At 30.3% G+C, this 17,123-nt stretch overlaps 1 protein-coding gene across 2 annotated transcripts in view; it reads right to left on the bottom strand.

The window, feature by feature from the left end:
• Positions 1 to 17,123, bottom strand: part of LOC6048873 (pseudouridine-metabolizing bifunctional protein C1861.05) — a 402,385-nt gene that overhangs the window by 369,237 nt on the left and 16,025 nt on the right. For both annotated transcript variants that reach the window (XM_038260537.1, XM_038260536.1), the window contains exons 2-7: positions 15,676 to 15,767; positions 15,355 to 15,508; positions 9,731 to 10,084; positions 9,333 to 9,669; positions 9,116 to 9,258; positions 8,843 to 8,902 (exon numbers count right to left, since the gene is read on the bottom strand). In XM_038260537.1, the coding sequence (XP_038116465.1) occupies positions 8,843 to 8,902; positions 9,116 to 9,258; positions 9,333 to 9,669; positions 9,731 to 10,084; positions 15,355 to 15,508; positions 15,676 to 15,761 (1,134 nt within the window). In that variant the 5' untranslated portion in view covers positions 15,762 to 15,767. The remainder of the gene's footprint in view (positions 1 to 8,842; positions 8,903 to 9,115; positions 9,259 to 9,332; positions 9,670 to 9,730; positions 10,085 to 15,354; positions 15,509 to 15,675; positions 15,768 to 17,123) is intronic.

The raw sequence follows: 17,123 nt of genomic DNA, 5'->3' as shown, positions 1-17,123 counted from the left end.
GTTGAAATAACAAATCCATAAAAAGTTTTGCAAAACCAGCTACCGAGGGTAACGACTCTCCGTTTGCCGTTTCCCAAGGCAAACAAATTACGAATCGCCACCCCGCCACTGGCCCACGGCAGGGCCGTGTATTATGTTGCAGTTGCCATTTGAACTCACCTGACTGTGCGAATCTGCGCAAACAAAACTGTAAAACTTATTTTCCCATCCCACCCTTCGGGGGGACTGCTTCAACACAGTAAGCAAGTACCCATAACGAGTCCTGGCGCAGTTATGTTTAAATTTTGCATTTCTTCTGCATATCTTGTTTACCTTTTTGCTGTAATGGCGTCTCGTTTTTAATCGTTCCCGCGAAACCCGAGGATTATGTCGCGCGTGGGTGGTGCACGGTGTGGTCATTTTGAGGATTTTGTACTTTTATTTTTTATTTTTGACAATCATGTAATTTATGACAATTTAACTTGTGACCCACTTGGTTTGAACTTTTTTTGTTTTTTTTTTACAAACCTTTCAATAAAAAAAGTGGAACCAGAACCACTTTCTACTGACCACTCGAGCAGACGGAAATTACTTGGGAATAACATTTTTTGATATTTAAAAATACTAGGCCAATAACATTTTATGTTATTTATAAAAAGATTTGTTATTCGTCGTTATGATTTTTCTGCTATATTTTTTTTGTTATTTTAACAACTAATCCTATCATCCCAATAACAGTTGAAGTTTTAGTTTCATAACAAAATATGTTATTCCAAAGTTGTTTTGGCTTTCAACCAATGTTAGACCAATAACAAATTTTGTTATGATAACATAAACTGTTATTCAACTTTTATGCAAACATGGAATTTTCAACAACAATCTATAACACTTTTTGTTATTTTAACAGTATTTGTTATTGAAATGGCATGAATTTTGCTATTACCGTCTGGCCGGGCAACTCACTGCAGGCACAACTTTTGCCTCATTTCTGTCATAATGTCACAATTTCTACCCTTTTACCCCTTTCCTCCACAGCTAGCAGTTCCGTTATTATTATTATCATTTTACCTTCTCTTGCCTCCTCATAAGTACACTTTTCACAACATTTTCTCTTCTTTCTTTTTTTTTTCGTTCATTTCAATTACATTACGCCTCCGGGTGGTGTTCCGAGCGCGCAGGGTTCAGGGGTTAACCATAAAAAAAAGCAGAAGGGGTTTTGCCGAGCTCGTTCGGAAAATGCCACTGGCGTTTAAAAAAGTTATGATTTTTCATAGGGCAAAGTGGTGGTGGGGACCTAGGCTCATCCCGGCTCTGATGGGAACCCGGTTTATTGGAGGGATGTGGTGGAAGAAAAACTGAAAAATAATCTAGCGAAATTGGCTCTTTGAGAAGGGTAGCGAAACCCAGACGACGCAGTAACGATCGTGCTTTGTATTTATCGTTTGTTTATTAAGTGAATAAAGGGAAAAGTGTTTTCAATTAGCACTGAAGTGTTAGTATAATTTCAAATTTTGCAGGTTGATGACCATTATGAAAATTTGAACATATTTTTGACTTCACTGAACCAACGACAGAAAACTCACTTGAAATCCCGTGTAAAAATCCAATAAAATCCCCAAAAAAATTAACCACAAATCATAAGATAAAACAAAAACAATACACAACACAAAAAATTGCTTTGGGAGATTGCTTTAACTGAGTGTACATAATTTTCTATATACATTTAGCATATAAAAGGAAGAAAAAAAGACAACATAAATATAGATCGAATGAAAACGAAAAAAAAGTGAAAGAATAAACGCGTTGAAATAGCAAGTACAGAGTAGTAGATATGGCCGAAAAGTACCTTCCAACCTGCGAAGTAAAAGAAACAAGGAGCTACTCCTTGAGCGCGCTCGAAATTGTTCAGTGAGCTGACTGCCACCATCCGAGGAAGCAACTCTCCTCTTCTAGACTGTGTAAAAAAAAGTAATACTTTATTCTTTCATCTCTTACCAACTTCCTCTCTGTGTGTGTACCAAGTACGAAACGTTGTTAAACTGTAGAATATCTTACTAGCTGCAACCTTTGCAGTACTACCTTCTTTTTTGTGTCACACTAGGCTGATTCAAACATCTCAGATTGACGATTTAGGTCCTCCCTGCCCGGACAGACGGCAATAACAAAATTCATGCCATTTCAATAACAAATATTGTTAAAATAACAGAAAGTGTTATAAAATTTTCTTGGAAAATCAATTTTTGCAAAAGGGTTTAATAACAGTTTATGTTATTGGTCTGAAATTGGTTGAAAGCCAAAACAACTTTGCATTAACATTTTTTGTTATGGAAGAATACCTCCAACTGTAATTGGGATGAGCGGATTAGTTGTTAAAATAACAAAAAAATAATAACAAAGATTTGTTCGAAGAATAACAAAATTTGTTATAAATCTGTTATTGCAATAACAATTCAATAACAAAAAAATCATAACAACGAATAACAAATTTTGTTAAGCATAACATAAAATGTTATTGGCCTAGTATTTTCAAATATCAAAAAATGTTTTTCCCAAGTTATTTCTGTCTGCTCGGGTAGAACAAAACTTGCCTGAAAGCAACGCCTGAATGTATGCAAAGTTTTGCAGTTGACTAGATGACCGCAAACCGAAATTGGATCAGTCTAACCTACAAAGAAAGAAATGCCCTAACACAATTCTTCAACGGTTTCTCCTCAGAAACATTTTTCAAACGTTTGAAAATCTACTTTATCGCTCTTCTACTTCTTCTTCTCGTTACGGAACTGACTATGGAATCCCTCTTCTAAAGAAAAAAAATAATCAAGCTGAAATATATAACCGAATAAAAAAAACGGTGGCGAGCAGCAACAACTTGAACACAACAAAAAAAACGAATATTTTTATATGAAACCAAACTCACTGAAGAGAGAGAGAGAGAGGGAACCAAAAAGCGCCACCGAGATAAAAAACGAAAAAAACGAGGATTTAAAGATAAAAAAACACAAGAACGTTGAGTGCCTTAGTTTTTTGTACTGCATAAGGAGTAACCGTAACAAACACGCGCGCCCTACTAGATGAAAAAAAGTAAACAAAACAAAAATGTGTATGTATCTTAAAAAGTGAAATCACAAGTATTTTTGTACACGAAAGCCCCACACGATAAATAAAAAAAAAATACGCACCACACCACGAGTGCTGTGTGCTAAAACTCTTTCGGGGGAAAAGCCCACTGCTTGAAGCTTTCGAGCCTTCCAAGGATGGCAGCAACTCACTGAACAATTTTGCGAGAAACGTTTTTTTTATTTTTAAGCTGAAAATAAACTTTTAGATTACAAAACAAAATGAGACACGCAGTATGAACGTTGACATTTCGAGAAAAAAATATTTTGTAAAGCAACAAATTTTTACAGAAAAAGATCGAAAGTAGTTTTGAAGTTCCATGGCAGGGTTGCCAGATCACCGAATTTTATAACTTGTAAGAAAGTTCTTCGGATTACTTATTCCACGAAGCTCAAAAATGTGAGTACGTCATTCAAATATAAATCAAAATAAATTTTGCTAAAAGTGCAGTGTTCCCAGACCTCGAAGTTGTCAGACTTTTAAGAAAATTATTTCAAATACTTATTCAAACATTTTTAGAAACAAAGTTCTGGAATTCATCTACGCAGAGAAAAAAATCAATTCCAGCAATCGTGAATTGTGTTCATGAATTTGAGAACCGCAAAGGAATTTACTCATGAGTATGGTGCATTTGTACTTTAAAGGTGAATATTGAGGTTTTTAACGATAAAATTATCGAGGTTCAATTACGATAGTTCTGTCGTTATCGTTATTGCGATAGTTCTATCAGCGATAATTTGATCGACGATAACGAACGATAACCTATTTTTTATATATTACTAAAATTAACCTAATCCAACCAAATTATATTAAATTTTCAAAGAATTCTCTCAGAAAATATATTGTTAATAATATGATTAGTTAATATAAACTAAAAACTCAAAAAATACCGTATTTACTCGATAATACTCCCTTTTTTTTTGATTCGCAATAACTGTAACAAACGATTCGAATTTTGCATGCATTTTTTACTGTATAAGAGTTTTTTTTTTTGATAATATTTTAAGTTTCAAAGTATAAATAATAAAAAAAAAAATAAAATACTGTATTCTTTTAAAGAACTCAAATTTACATAATTTGCAATATGGGTATCAAACGAAGCGAAATTTGGTATGCTTTTCCACTGTTCTAGTAATTTTGGAATTAAATGCTATATTTTTCACAAAATAACAGATTTTAAAATAAAACATACTCTAATTTTTACACAAAAAACGTATTTATTTTAGAAAATACTACAATTATCATGATTTGCATCATGGTTTTGATTTTCACCTTTATTAGAGTTTTTTTTTTTTTTGTTGAAAATTTCACAAAGTACCGTATTTTTTAAAGTACTCAAATTTTCAAAATTTGCATCATGGGCATCAAACGATTAGAAATTTTGCATGAGTTTTCATTGTTTAAGAGTTTTTGAATAAAATACTCAAATTTTCACAAAATACCGTATTTAAAAAAAACTAAAATTTTCATAATTTGCATCATGGGTATCGAACGATTTGTAATTTTGCATACATTTTCACTGTTTGAGAGTTTTTGGGATAAAATACTACAATTTTCACAAAATACATTTTTTTTAAAGTACTCAAATTTTTATAATTTGCAATATGGGTATCAAACGTATTGAAATTTTTCATGCAATTTCACTGTTTTTTAGTTTTTAAAGGAAATATTCAAATTTTCACAAAATACCGTATATTTTGAAGTACTCAAATTTTCTTTGTTTTTAATATGGGTACCAAACGATTTGGAATTGTTCATACATTTTCACTGTTTGATAGTTTGTGAAATAAAATACTAAAATTTTCACAAAATACAAAATTCATAATTTGCAATATGGGCATCAAACGACGCTAATTTGTGTATGCATTTTCACAGTTTTAGAAGTTTTAGAGTAAAACATCTGGACTAATAAAAATCTAAAAATTGAACCTGAGAACTACGCTTTGTTTGATACATTTGTAGCAAATTATAAAAAATTGAGTATTTTCAAAAAATACAATATTTTTTGGAAAATTTAGTATTTAACAACAAAAAAAAAAACAAATAAAAGTAAAAAGCATACCTTATTTCGGTTTCTTTGATACCCATAATAGTAATAAGAAAAATTTGCGTATTTCAGAAAAAAACAGTATTTATTATCAAAAAAAATATTCTAAGTTTGAAAATTGAAAATTTAACATGATATTAATAGAATAAGTCAACTTAAGAAAGATTTTAATCTATCGATCAACAACCTTGAATATTCGTGGTTCTCAAATTCATGAACACAATTCACGATTTCGCGAATTGACCTTTTTCCGTGTATTTGGTATTATATTTGGTTTGATAAAGATCTGTAACTATAACAAAAGTTTATAAATTAGAACTTATCGGAAAGAGTCCTTCAAACACATAGCAGATATGATAAGTGCTCGAGATTTGAGTAAATGCAAATGTCACTTTCACCTAAGTTCACATAACTTTGGACAGGGTTGCCAGATCTTCAATTTTCTCAAACTTTCAACGTTCCTGCTGTGGTCTCGTACCCCTCGATAGTTATTACGCTTAATCCGGTGACTGCTCGACGTAGTCAAAGGATCCCCCCCTCACGAAGGCATATCTATTTAGAAATGAGAGCTGATAAACAAAAAGCAGAAAATGAGCATGGAACGGCTAGCGAGTGTAGATTAGAGTTAAAAATGTTAATAGTTAGATATGTAGATACGTATATTTTTTTCAAATTTAAATAATCCTTTAAATTCTGCTACATTAAAAACCAGTTGGCGGCAGCTTCGGTCAACATTCTGCTGAAATTGTCGCCAACATTAAAAAATACACAACGTTCGCTGCACAACACAAGTGGAGCGTACTGACGAAATCTCCATAACTGACTCCATGAGTGATTAATTAGTTAAATTTAAATACCAACCATTTAAACGTACGTTAAAAGTTGGGGACACTACTGAATAATTAAATACCGAAATAAAAGCATGTAACGAATGTCCCAGCCGGGAGTAAAATGATGAATAGTAATAAATTTAATTATTTGCATGCTAATAGAAAAATAAAAAGAAGAACAAGCTGTCATTATGGAAATGCATGGTAACTGTTTTCCCCCTTCCAAATTTTATAAATTGTGCGTAACAAAATATGGAAACACCAAAATTTAAATCCAAACCTGTCATGACACACGATAAGCCAAACGCAAAACTGAAAGGGATTGATAAGGAATAAAAGCTCAATCTCGTCGAACAGCAGAGATATTTTTTCTTCTTTTCGCTTTGATCCTTATTAAATCGAATCCAACGGAATATCACACATCGAACGCACAGTCGACCGGAAATGGACACTTTATTTTTCATACTTGTCAGGCACAAATAAATCGCGTGGCAATAAATTGCGCAAAAAGTTCGACAAATGGCACACCATTATAACCCATCAACAATCGAACTCATAGTGTAAATTGTACTCAAAGTAATTTTTCAACATTTTCCAATCATCACTTTATTTTCCATCGTTTGTAAGCCCCCGAAAAAGTGTAAAAAATATTTAAATAAAAAAACGGTGTAATTTATAGAGCTCGAAAAACCCATTACACGTCAGCAAACTATGTACTACCAGCAAAAAAAAAAGAACTAAAAATGTCATAAACAACTGAATACAAAAAAAAGTGGTATAACACGATGTCAAACTTTACATAAAGGTATAAAGGTTATGGAGAGCGAGCACCAAAAACGAATCGAAAACTCACACACACTCGAAGTATATGTATGTATAGACAGGAGAGTTGAAGCATCCAGAGACGGGAGCCAGAAACAAAATGTAAAATGAGATTAACAACTTGCTGAGAAACAAAGAAACAAACAAAAAAATATATAAAAGTAACGTATTTATGACTATTATAGAAATTTATGAAAATTTATTCTGTTAATAATAAACCACTAAACTAAACCTTGTACATAATTAAAGAGAAATAAACAACAACAACAAAAAGAAAATGAAAAAAAAGAAGAAATAAAAAGTATTTGAAAAAATCTGTTCTATTAACGGTGTGTGTGACTCAAGGGAACAAAAAAGAAACTGACCTTCTAAATTGTAAAAAATATGTAAGTGTTTATGGAACATACATGACCAATCTGACTAAGAGCTTTTTTTAAATAATAATATAGAGTACAATTTCGCAAACTTTTTCCATGTATCCCAAAAGAGTTTAATTTTGAGAGCATCAAGCGGAATTTTCAAGCAATATGGCCCCAGAAGCTAGCCCGAAAATTTGAGCGCATTTGGTTAAGGTTTTGACCTTAAGATATAATGCAATTTCAATAAATTTAATTTGCTGATTTGTAATTTTTTAAGTTATTTCTTTAGTTTTCCTACACCCGGTGAAAATTTCTTAAAAAAGAGTTTAGTGATAAGTTTTTTTTATTCAACTTATTATTACTAAAAGTTGAATTCTCAAAATACATATTTTTTAATTTTCGATTTGCGTGATGGTGCAGAATCTACTTAAAAAGCCATAAATTTTTGATAAAATCATATTTATCGGGAAATATCGAAATCTGAACAAAAAAATATTAAAAAAAAAACAAAATACTATTCTTAAAAGAAAAGCACCTTTGAAAAAAAAATTAAGAGTTGTGAAAATTTATTATAATTTTCTCTCTGGAACGTTGAAGTCGGACAATTAGTTAAAAAAAAAAAACATTTTTATTTAAAAAAAAAACCCCTGACAATAAACGGTGTATTTTATCAAAAATTGGGAACAGCTAGTTTTTATTGCAAGATTCTATTGTAAGTTTTAAAATTTTGTTTGACAGTATTTTGGATTTTCCAAAATTCACATTTTGTCGAACAAATTTAACTCCATTACCAGTTTTTGAATTTTGTGACAATAACATAACCATAATGATATAGAAAAGCATTTTGTGATTCTTTTTGCGCGTTTTTTATAATATTAGGCTTGAAATTTATTTAATTTTTTTTATGAGCCACCCTCTCAACTTCCATTGCAGCTGAGGGATAAAATTTTAAAACCTCACTAAGCATATAAAAAAAATCTCTGAAAGTATAAAATTCATATTTTGGGGATCCAACATATAGTGATGAAAATTCAGGTTAAAAAAATCTGGAATTTGTTTTCCATGTACTTATTTTTTTTTCTAAACAGCCCTAAGTCTTTGGCGAAGACACCAAATCCATCATTCCTTACCAAAGGGAAATGCTTGGACAAAGTTTCGTTCAAACAAATGAATACAAATAAATTCAAAATTAACTATCTCGAGAAAAAAAAACAAGATAATTTCTCACCTTGAAAATTAAGTCGGAAAATTGCTTTAAAAACTAATACTTCATTAACATTTTTTGATTGCTTGGGAATTTGAAATAATGTTTCAACAAATCTCACGATTTGTTCTTCAGATAAGAGTGAACATTTATGTTTTGTATAGTCGATTGGAGTGATTGCCAAAACAGTTTCCACGGTGTTTATGGATAGCCCCAAAAATAGATATAGGATGTTCTTTTGTCCAATTCTCTCTTCGTGATCATCATCGAAAAAATATCGTCAATAACAATTGCAATAAAAGGTACTGGTGGTAATGTTACACATGACCAATATGACAAAGAACTGTGTAAAACTTGAAATCTTTTGGTTTATGATATTAAACGAACTGTCATTTGGACTCTGTTTACAGCGGCACACTGGGGTCCTATAGCACAGTACTCAGTACAGTACAATGTTTGCACTATTCATCTAAGTGTAACTTACCTTTAAATCGTCATCCAACACCGAGATGCAAGTATCGACGATCGATCCGCCTATTACAACCTGAAAACAAAACATAAGAGAAATACATAACCTTTCTTGACCTCCCAGTTTGCGAAAATATGTGTGTCAAGCCCCCGTTCCGTCCGAATGAAAATGAGTTCAAAATGTAGCAAGGCATTCGAAGAAACTTATCGTCAAATGAAGCGCGCTCCGAGCGTCGACAGGGAAAGAGAAACTTTACTTAACGATCCAGATGCAAAACTTTCAACTAACCGGCACTCGCTGACTGCTGCTACTAATCCCGCTGCTTGCCGTGCTCCTCTCAGACACACTTTTCACTTGACCGCTTTCAATCCGATTCAACTCGACGGCGATTTCCGCCGCCACGCTCGCATTATTCTTAATCAGTGCCATATCTAAAAATGAGGTTAAAAAGAAGGGGAATTAGAACTCTGCGATGAGCGGTTTCTGGCTCCGACGTCGAACTCACTGGATTGCAAACTCTTTCCTTGGGTAATTTTGGACACCGCCGCCAGAATGAACGGGGTCACCTCTTTGCCGCCGATGTTCTGTCGCGTCGCTTCCGCAAGGGCTTCAGCGATGGCGCCGTCCATGAGCGCCTGGTCTAGGGCATGCTCGGTCGGGATGGGAACACCAATCAAAAATCCGGACCTCAACCCGAGCGCCCCGTTGACACTAATCGCGTTAGCCGCCTCGCCAGCACTGTCAAAATTATAGACGGCCTTCGATCCACTGCGCCGGGTGTAAAACGCCGGAAAGTCCCGCTCGGAACTCCCGTACGAGGCGACACAAACTCCTTGCGTTTCCTGAAAACGGGAAGAATCTGCGATGAGAATAATTTTGCAAGCCAATTTCGTAACCCCTTACCAAGTACTCCAACGTCCGCGGAATGTCCAAAATCGACTTGACCCCGCTGGAAACGACCGCCACCGGCGTCCTCCCCAACTCCACCAAATCCGCCGACACGTCCAGCGAGTCCTCACCTCCGCGGTGCACACCCCCGATGCCACCCGTCGCAAACACCCGGATGCCGACCATGTCCGCGATGAGCAGCGTACCGGCAACGGTCGTGCCGCCACTTAATCCCTTGCCCAGTACGAACGCCAAATCACGGCGCGAGGTTTTAATCGTGTCGGATTGGGCCAACCGTGCCAACTGGTCCGCCGTGGTGCCCACCTTGATGCGACCGTCCACGATGGCGATGGTGGCCGGGATGGCGCCCTGAAAAGGGAAGGGGGGGGGGGGGAGAAACAAAAGATAATGCCACATTAGAATTGGGGAGGGTCTTGGTACAGTGGACGTAATCCTTTGGTTGTACAGGGCCATTGAAAGTTTCATCCGGTTTTGCTACCGGCTGTCCAACGAGGATTATCTTTCAAACATTTTTTGTAAATTACAGATAATGAATTTTCAGAAAACTTAACTGAGCAATTCTCTACGAAAACGGTCTTTTTTCTTCAATTTTAATTTTTGTATTTTTTAATCCGGTTGAAACATTTTTGGTATGCCCAAAGAAGCCATTTTGCATGATTAGTTTTTCCATATAATTTTCCATACAAATTTGGCAGCTGTCCATACAAAAATAATGTATGAAGATTCAAAAATCTGTATCTTTTGAAGGATTTTCTTTGATCGATTTGGTGTCTTCGGCAAAGTTGTAGAAATGAATATGGAATACACTAAAAAAATGAAATGAAATGACCGAGCCACGTAGCCCAGCGGTAACGCTTCCGCCTCGTAAGCGGTAGATCGGGGTTCAAATCCCGGCTCGGACCAACACAACTGGTGATCTTTTCCCTTCTGGAATCGATTTCTTAGTAAAGGGAAGGTAGTGTATCGTCACAAACTGGACCTTATCACGACACCTTAGGGAGGCGACCTATGGAATGTTAACATAAACCTTAACATGTTAACATTAAGTTGAGAATGAAACTGCCACTGAATCCGCTTTGTAAATGCCGGCCCCGTTACTCTTCAAGGGTGTTCCCCTCAGGAACTGGGAAAGATTTACTTTACTTAAAAAAATAATACACGGTAAAAAATTGTGATTTTTTATTTCACTTTTTGTCACTAAAACTTGATTGGCAGAAAAACACTTTTTTATATATGTTTTAGAGGACATCAAATGCCAACTTTTCAAAAAATTTCCAGGTTGTCCCAAAAATCTTTGTGCGAGTTATGAATTTTTGAATCGATACTGATTTTTCAAAAAATCGAAATATTGGTCGCAAAAATGTTGTCCACTTCATTTTTCGATGTGAAATCAAATTTGCAATCAAAAAGTACTTTAGTGAAATTTTGAGAAAGTGCACCGTTATCAAGTTAAATACATTTTTAGGTGACTTTTTTGAAAATTGTCGCAGTTTTTTTTTTTTTTTAATTAGTGCAAATGTTTGCCCACTTTTGAAAAAAATATTTTTGAAAAGCTGAGAAAATTCTCTAAACTTTGCTTTCTTGAACTTTGTTGACCCTTAGTTGTTGTGATATTGTCATGCAAAAGTTTGAAAACAGGAAAATTTATGTTTTCTAAGTCTTTCTAAAACAACCAACCATTTTCTAATGTCGATATCTCAGAAACCGAAGCTCCGATTTTCAATGTTAAAATATGAAACATTCGTGAAATTTTGCAATCTTTTCGAATTTTTTTTTTTCAAGATTTTAAATCAAAATTTACATTTAAAAAAGGTGTAATATTGAATGTTTGGCCCTTTTGAAATGTTAGTAAATTTTGTAAATTTTGTAAATTTTGCAAATTTTGTAAATTTTGTAAATTTTGTAAATTTTGTTTATTTTGTAAATTTTGTAAATTTTGTAAATTTTGTAAATTTTGTAAATTTTGTAAATTTTGTAAATTTTGTAAATTTTGTAAATTTTGTAAATTTTGTAAATTTTGTAAATTTTGTAAATTTTGTAAATTTTGTAAATTTTGTAAATTTTGTAAATTTTTAAATTTTGTAAATTTTGTAAATTTTGTAAATTTTGTAAATTTTGTAAATTTTGTACATTTTGTAAATTTTGTAAATTTTGTAAATTTTGTAAATTTTGTAAATTTTGTAAATTTTGTAAATTTTGTAAATTTTGTAAATTTTGTAAATTTTGTAAATTTTGTAAATTTTGTAAATTTTGTAAATTTTGTAAATTTTGTAAATTTTGTAAATTTTGCAAATTTTGTAAATTTTGCAAATTTTGTAAATTTTGTAAATTTTGTAAATTTTGTAAATTTTGTAAATTTTGTAAATTTTGTAAATTTTGTAAATTTTGTAAATTTTGTAAATTTTGTAAATTTTGTAAATTTTGTAAATTTTGTAAATTTTGTAAATTTTGTAAATTTTGTAAATTTTGTAAATTTTGTAAATTTTGTAAATTTTGTAAATTTTGTAAATTTTGTAAATTTTGTAAATTTTGTAAATTTTGTAAATTTTGTAAATTTTGTAAATTTTGTAAATTTTGTAAATTTTGTAAATTTTGTAAATTTTGTAAATTTTGTAAATTTTGTAAATTTTGTAAATTTTGTAAATTTTGTAAATTTTGTAAATTTTGTAAATTTTGTAAATTTTGTAAATTTTGTAAATTTTGTAAATTTTGTAAATTTTGTAAATTTTGTAAATTTTGTAAATTTTGTAAATTTTGTAAATTTTGTAAATTTTGTAAATTTTGTAAATTTTGTAAATTTTGTAAATTTTGTAAATTTTGTAAATTTTGTAAATTTTGCAAATTTTGCAAATTTTGTAAATTTTGTAAATTTTGCAAATTTTGTAAATTTTGTAAATTTTGTAAATTTTGTAAATTTTGTAAATTTTGTAAATTTTGTTAGTTTTGTTAATTTTGTTAATTTTGTTAATTTTGTTAATTTTGTTAATTTTGTTAATTTTGTTAATTTTGTTAATTTTGTTAATTTTGTTAATTTTGTTAATTTTGTTAATTTTGTTAATTTTGTTAATTTTGTTAATTTTGTTAATTTTGTTAATTTTGTTAATTTTGTTAATTTTATTAATTTTGTTAATTTTGTTAATTTTGTTAATTTTGTTAATTTTGTTAATTTTGTTAATTTTGTTAATTTTGTTAATTTTGTTAATTTTGTTAATTTTGTTAATTTTGTTAATTTTGTTAATTTTGTTAATTTTGTTAATTTTGTTAATTTTGTTAATTTTGTTAATTTTGTTAATTTTGTTAATTTTGTTAATTTTGTTAATTTTGTTAATTTTGTTAATTTTGTTAATTTTGTTAATTTTGTTAATTTTGTTAATTTTGTTAATTTTGTTAATTTTGTTAATTTTGTTAATTTTGTAAATTTTGTTAATTTTGTTAATTTTGTTAATTTTGTTAATTTTGTTAATTTTGTTAATTTTGTTAATTTTGTTAATTTTGTTAATTTTGTTAATTTTGTTAATTTTGTTAATTTTGTTAATTTTGTTAATTTTGTTAATTTTGTTAATTTTCTTAATTTTGTTAATTTTGTTAATTTTGTTAATTTTGTTAATTTTGTTAATTTTGTTAATTTTGTTAATTTTGTTAATTTTGTTAATTTTGTTAATTTTGTTAATTTTGTTAATTTTGTTAATTTTGTTAATTTTGTTAATTTTGTTAATTTTGTTAATTTTGTTAATTTTGTTAATTTTGTTAATTTTGTTAATTTTGTTAATTTTGTTAATTTTGTTAATTTTGTTAATTTTGTTAATTTTGTTAATTTTGTTAATTTTGTTAATTATGTTAATTTTGTTAATTTTGTTAATTTTGTTAATTTTGTTAATTTTGTTAATTTTGTTAATTTTGTTAATTATGTTAATTTTGTTAATTTTGTTAATTTTGTTAATTTTGTTAATTTTGTTAATTTTGTTAATTTTGTTAATTTTATTAATTTTGTTAATTTTGTTAATTTTGTTAATTTTGTTAATTTTGTTAATTTTGTTAATTTTGTTAATTTTGTTAATTTTGTTAATTTTGTTAATTTTGTTAATTTTGTTAATTTTGTTAATTTTGTAAATTTTGTTAATTTTGTTAATTATGTTAATTTTGTTAATTTTGTTAATTTTGTTAATTTTGTTAATTTTGTTAATTTTGTTAATTTTGTTAATTTTGTTAATTTTGTTAATTTTGTTAATTTTGTTAATTTTGTTAATTTTGTTAATTTTGTTAATTTTGTTAATTTTGTTAATTTTGTAAATTTTGTTAATTTTGTTAATTTTGTTAATTTTGTTAATTTTGTTAATTTTGTTAATTTTGTTAATTTTGTTAATTTTGTTAATTTTGTTAATTTTGTTAATTTTGTTAATTTTGTTAATTTTGTTAATTTTGTTAATTTTGTTAATTTTGTTAATTTTGTTAATTTTGTTAATTTTGTTAATTTTGTTAATTTTGTTAATTTTGTTAATTTTGTTAATTTTGTTAATTTTGTTAATTTTGTTAATTTTGTTAATTTTGTTAATTTTGTTAATTTTGTTAATTTTGTTATTTTTGTTAATTTTGTTAATTTTGTTAATTTTGTTAATTTTGTTAATTTTATTAATTTTGTTAATTTTGTTAGTTTTGTTAATTTTGTTAATTTTGTTAATTTTGTTAATTTTGTTAATTTTGTTAATTTTGTTAATTTTGTTAATTTTGTTAATTTTGTTAATTTTGTTAATTTTGTTAATTTTGTTAATTTTGTTAATTTTGTTAATTTTGTTAATTATGTTAATTTTGTTAATTTTGTTAATTTTGTTAATTTTGTTAATTTTGTTAATTTTGTTAATTTTGTTAATTATGTTAATTTTGTTAATTTTGTTAATTTTGTTAATTTTGTTAATTTTGTTAATTTTGTTAATTTTGTTAATTTTATTAATTTTGTTAATTTTGTTAGTTTTGTTAATTTTGTTAATTTTGTTAATTTTGTTAATTTTGTTAATTTTGTTAATTTTGTTAATTTTGTTAATTTTGTTATTTTGTTAATTTTGTTAATTTTGTTAATTTTGTTAATTTTATTAATTTTGTTAATTTTGTTAGTTTTGTTAATTTTGTTAATTTTGTTAATTTTGTTCATCATGATTCGAAGCTACTACGTTCAAAATATTACGAGCACAAAACTCTCTGTCGGAAAAAGTTTCTGTGGCGAACAAAACCACGCTTGAATTTAGTTTTAATTGAAAGTGCGGTTTAGCAAAGCCCCTCGCCAGACCGAACCATAGAAGTGCGTCCAGATCCCGTCCCCCGGAGGTCCAGAATCTGTGAGCGGGCAATCAAACGAGATTAGGAAAAACAGAGAGAAAGAGGAAAAGCACTTTGCCTTACTAGGTATACTTGCTTTTACAAGCATCGTTCGACATGGTGCAATGCAGAAATTGCACACTGCACCCACAAGAACAACTTTTTCCTCCTGCTAGAAGTAGCAGCAGAAGCGTTTCCGTTTAATATTCAATTCCGAAAGCCCTCCCCTAAATGTATGCAGGATAATTATTTCCAGCGAAAACTTTCTCCCACCAGAAAACACAGCATCTTCCTTCTGCAGAACCTACCTTTTGACGAACAATCTGCTCCACCTCGAGGGCCGTCTCCAGGTTGTGGGGGTACGGCATGCCGTGGGTGATGATGGTGGACTCGAGGGCCACCACCGATCCGGGAGAACCGCGCAGGGCCTCGTGCACACGGGGATCGATGTCCACCAGGGGGCTGCGGGAAAAAGATCAGTTCAGAATAGACAAATAAGTAAATTTTAGATGCATTTTCGGTTACGTCTTAATTGTTCCTTTTATTGAAAAAGACGATAAAAATATTGTACTTAAAACGATATCACCGAAAACACTCAAAAGCTAAAAAAAATCGTCAAACTAACTTACCTTAACTTAGATAAATCGGCATACGTTCGTCTCACGAATGCTTTACTGTTAACCAACGAAGGTAAACTTTTTGTCAAGCGAAGCATTTTTATCTGAAAATATAGAATATTTGGTAAATTATAAAATCAAATTCATACACGTTGAGGAAAAAAAACTAAGTTATTGAAAATTCACAATTCAAACTATTCATTTTATGCATGAAGGCAATTCATATATTGAAAAAAATATAGGGGAAATATACCCATTTTAATCACTCTAAGCCGTTCGACCAATTCTCATCACTTTTGCCGTTTTCCGCTATTAAATCAACATTTTCAGATGTATCAACAATGGAGAGTTGCTTGCTCACTTTTATTTGAGCTATTTATAACTTTGGGACAGTCCAAATCACTTTATAAAAGCTGTAATTAATGATCAAAGTGCTGATAGGCCGATAATAGAAATAGGCTGAGAAAGGGCATAGTTCCCCTACCTTGAGAATGGATTTTCTGATCGATTTGATGTCTTCGGCAAAGTTTATTGCTTCGGCAAAAGTATTGCTTGGGACTTCTCAGAAAAGTAACTCGAAACAAAATTTATCCGTGTTTGTTAACTTGGATTAAATGTTCGAAAAATCTCATTTTTGGATATGTTTTAGAGGACAAAAATGCGATCTTCTAAGCTATGCCAAAAAATGATCAAAATTGATTTGGCAGTGCTGGCAGTTTTTCAAAAAAGCATTATTTTTGAAAAACAGGGAAAAAAGTCGAGTTATTTTGACTTTATTTTTAAGAAGTAAAATTAAAGTTGCAATCAAAAGTAGTTTGCACAAAAATCGATATCGAGTTTAATCAACAATTTGACCTTAAAGGCTGATACGGAGCTCGGAAGGAACGCAAAACTCCATATAAAACAACGCCCATTAAGAAACGGTCAAGGAAAGGGTCGCCCAGTCACGACGTTCTAGCAGGATTTTGGCAGGACCAGCTCTGCTAGAATATTTCGTGACTGGGCACGAAAAGAATTGTCTTAAGCGGTACGCAGCTGAAAAGGAACAGAAACGGAAAATGGCGTCTGACATTTCTTCACGCGGTGCTTGATTGCAATATGTTTTGATGAAAAAATACAATAATTTGGTTTTGCTCATTTGAATGCTACTGAACATTACAAACCTAACAATAACTTTGAAAATTTTGAATTTCCTTACAATGTCGAATCTCAACACGGAGAATCTTAATAATGGAATTTGTTTTTTGCTCGTAATGAAGGAACCCAAAGGAAGAACAACTATCATAAAAACTTTTTAAATAACATATTACATATAATTGAAAAATAAAAAAAACCTAAGTTCAAAAATTTTCAGGGCTTTGGCGATGGCCTGATATGACCGAACAACATTGGCAATATGGCGTCGTTTGTTTACCAACATACACGTCAGTGATGTTGAAAAGAAGCGCATTAATGGCCAA

The sequence above is a fragment of the Culex quinquefasciatus genome, chromosome 3 (genome assembly GCF_015732765.1).
Source record: "Culex quinquefasciatus strain JHB chromosome 3, VPISU_Cqui_1.0_pri_paternal, whole genome shotgun sequence".
Taxonomy (NCBI): Eukaryota; Metazoa; Arthropoda; class Insecta; order Diptera; family Culicidae; genus Culex; species Culex quinquefasciatus.
The sequence above is the reverse complement of the archived record's forward strand: the minus strand, read 5'-3'. Positions and strand labels throughout refer to the sequence as shown.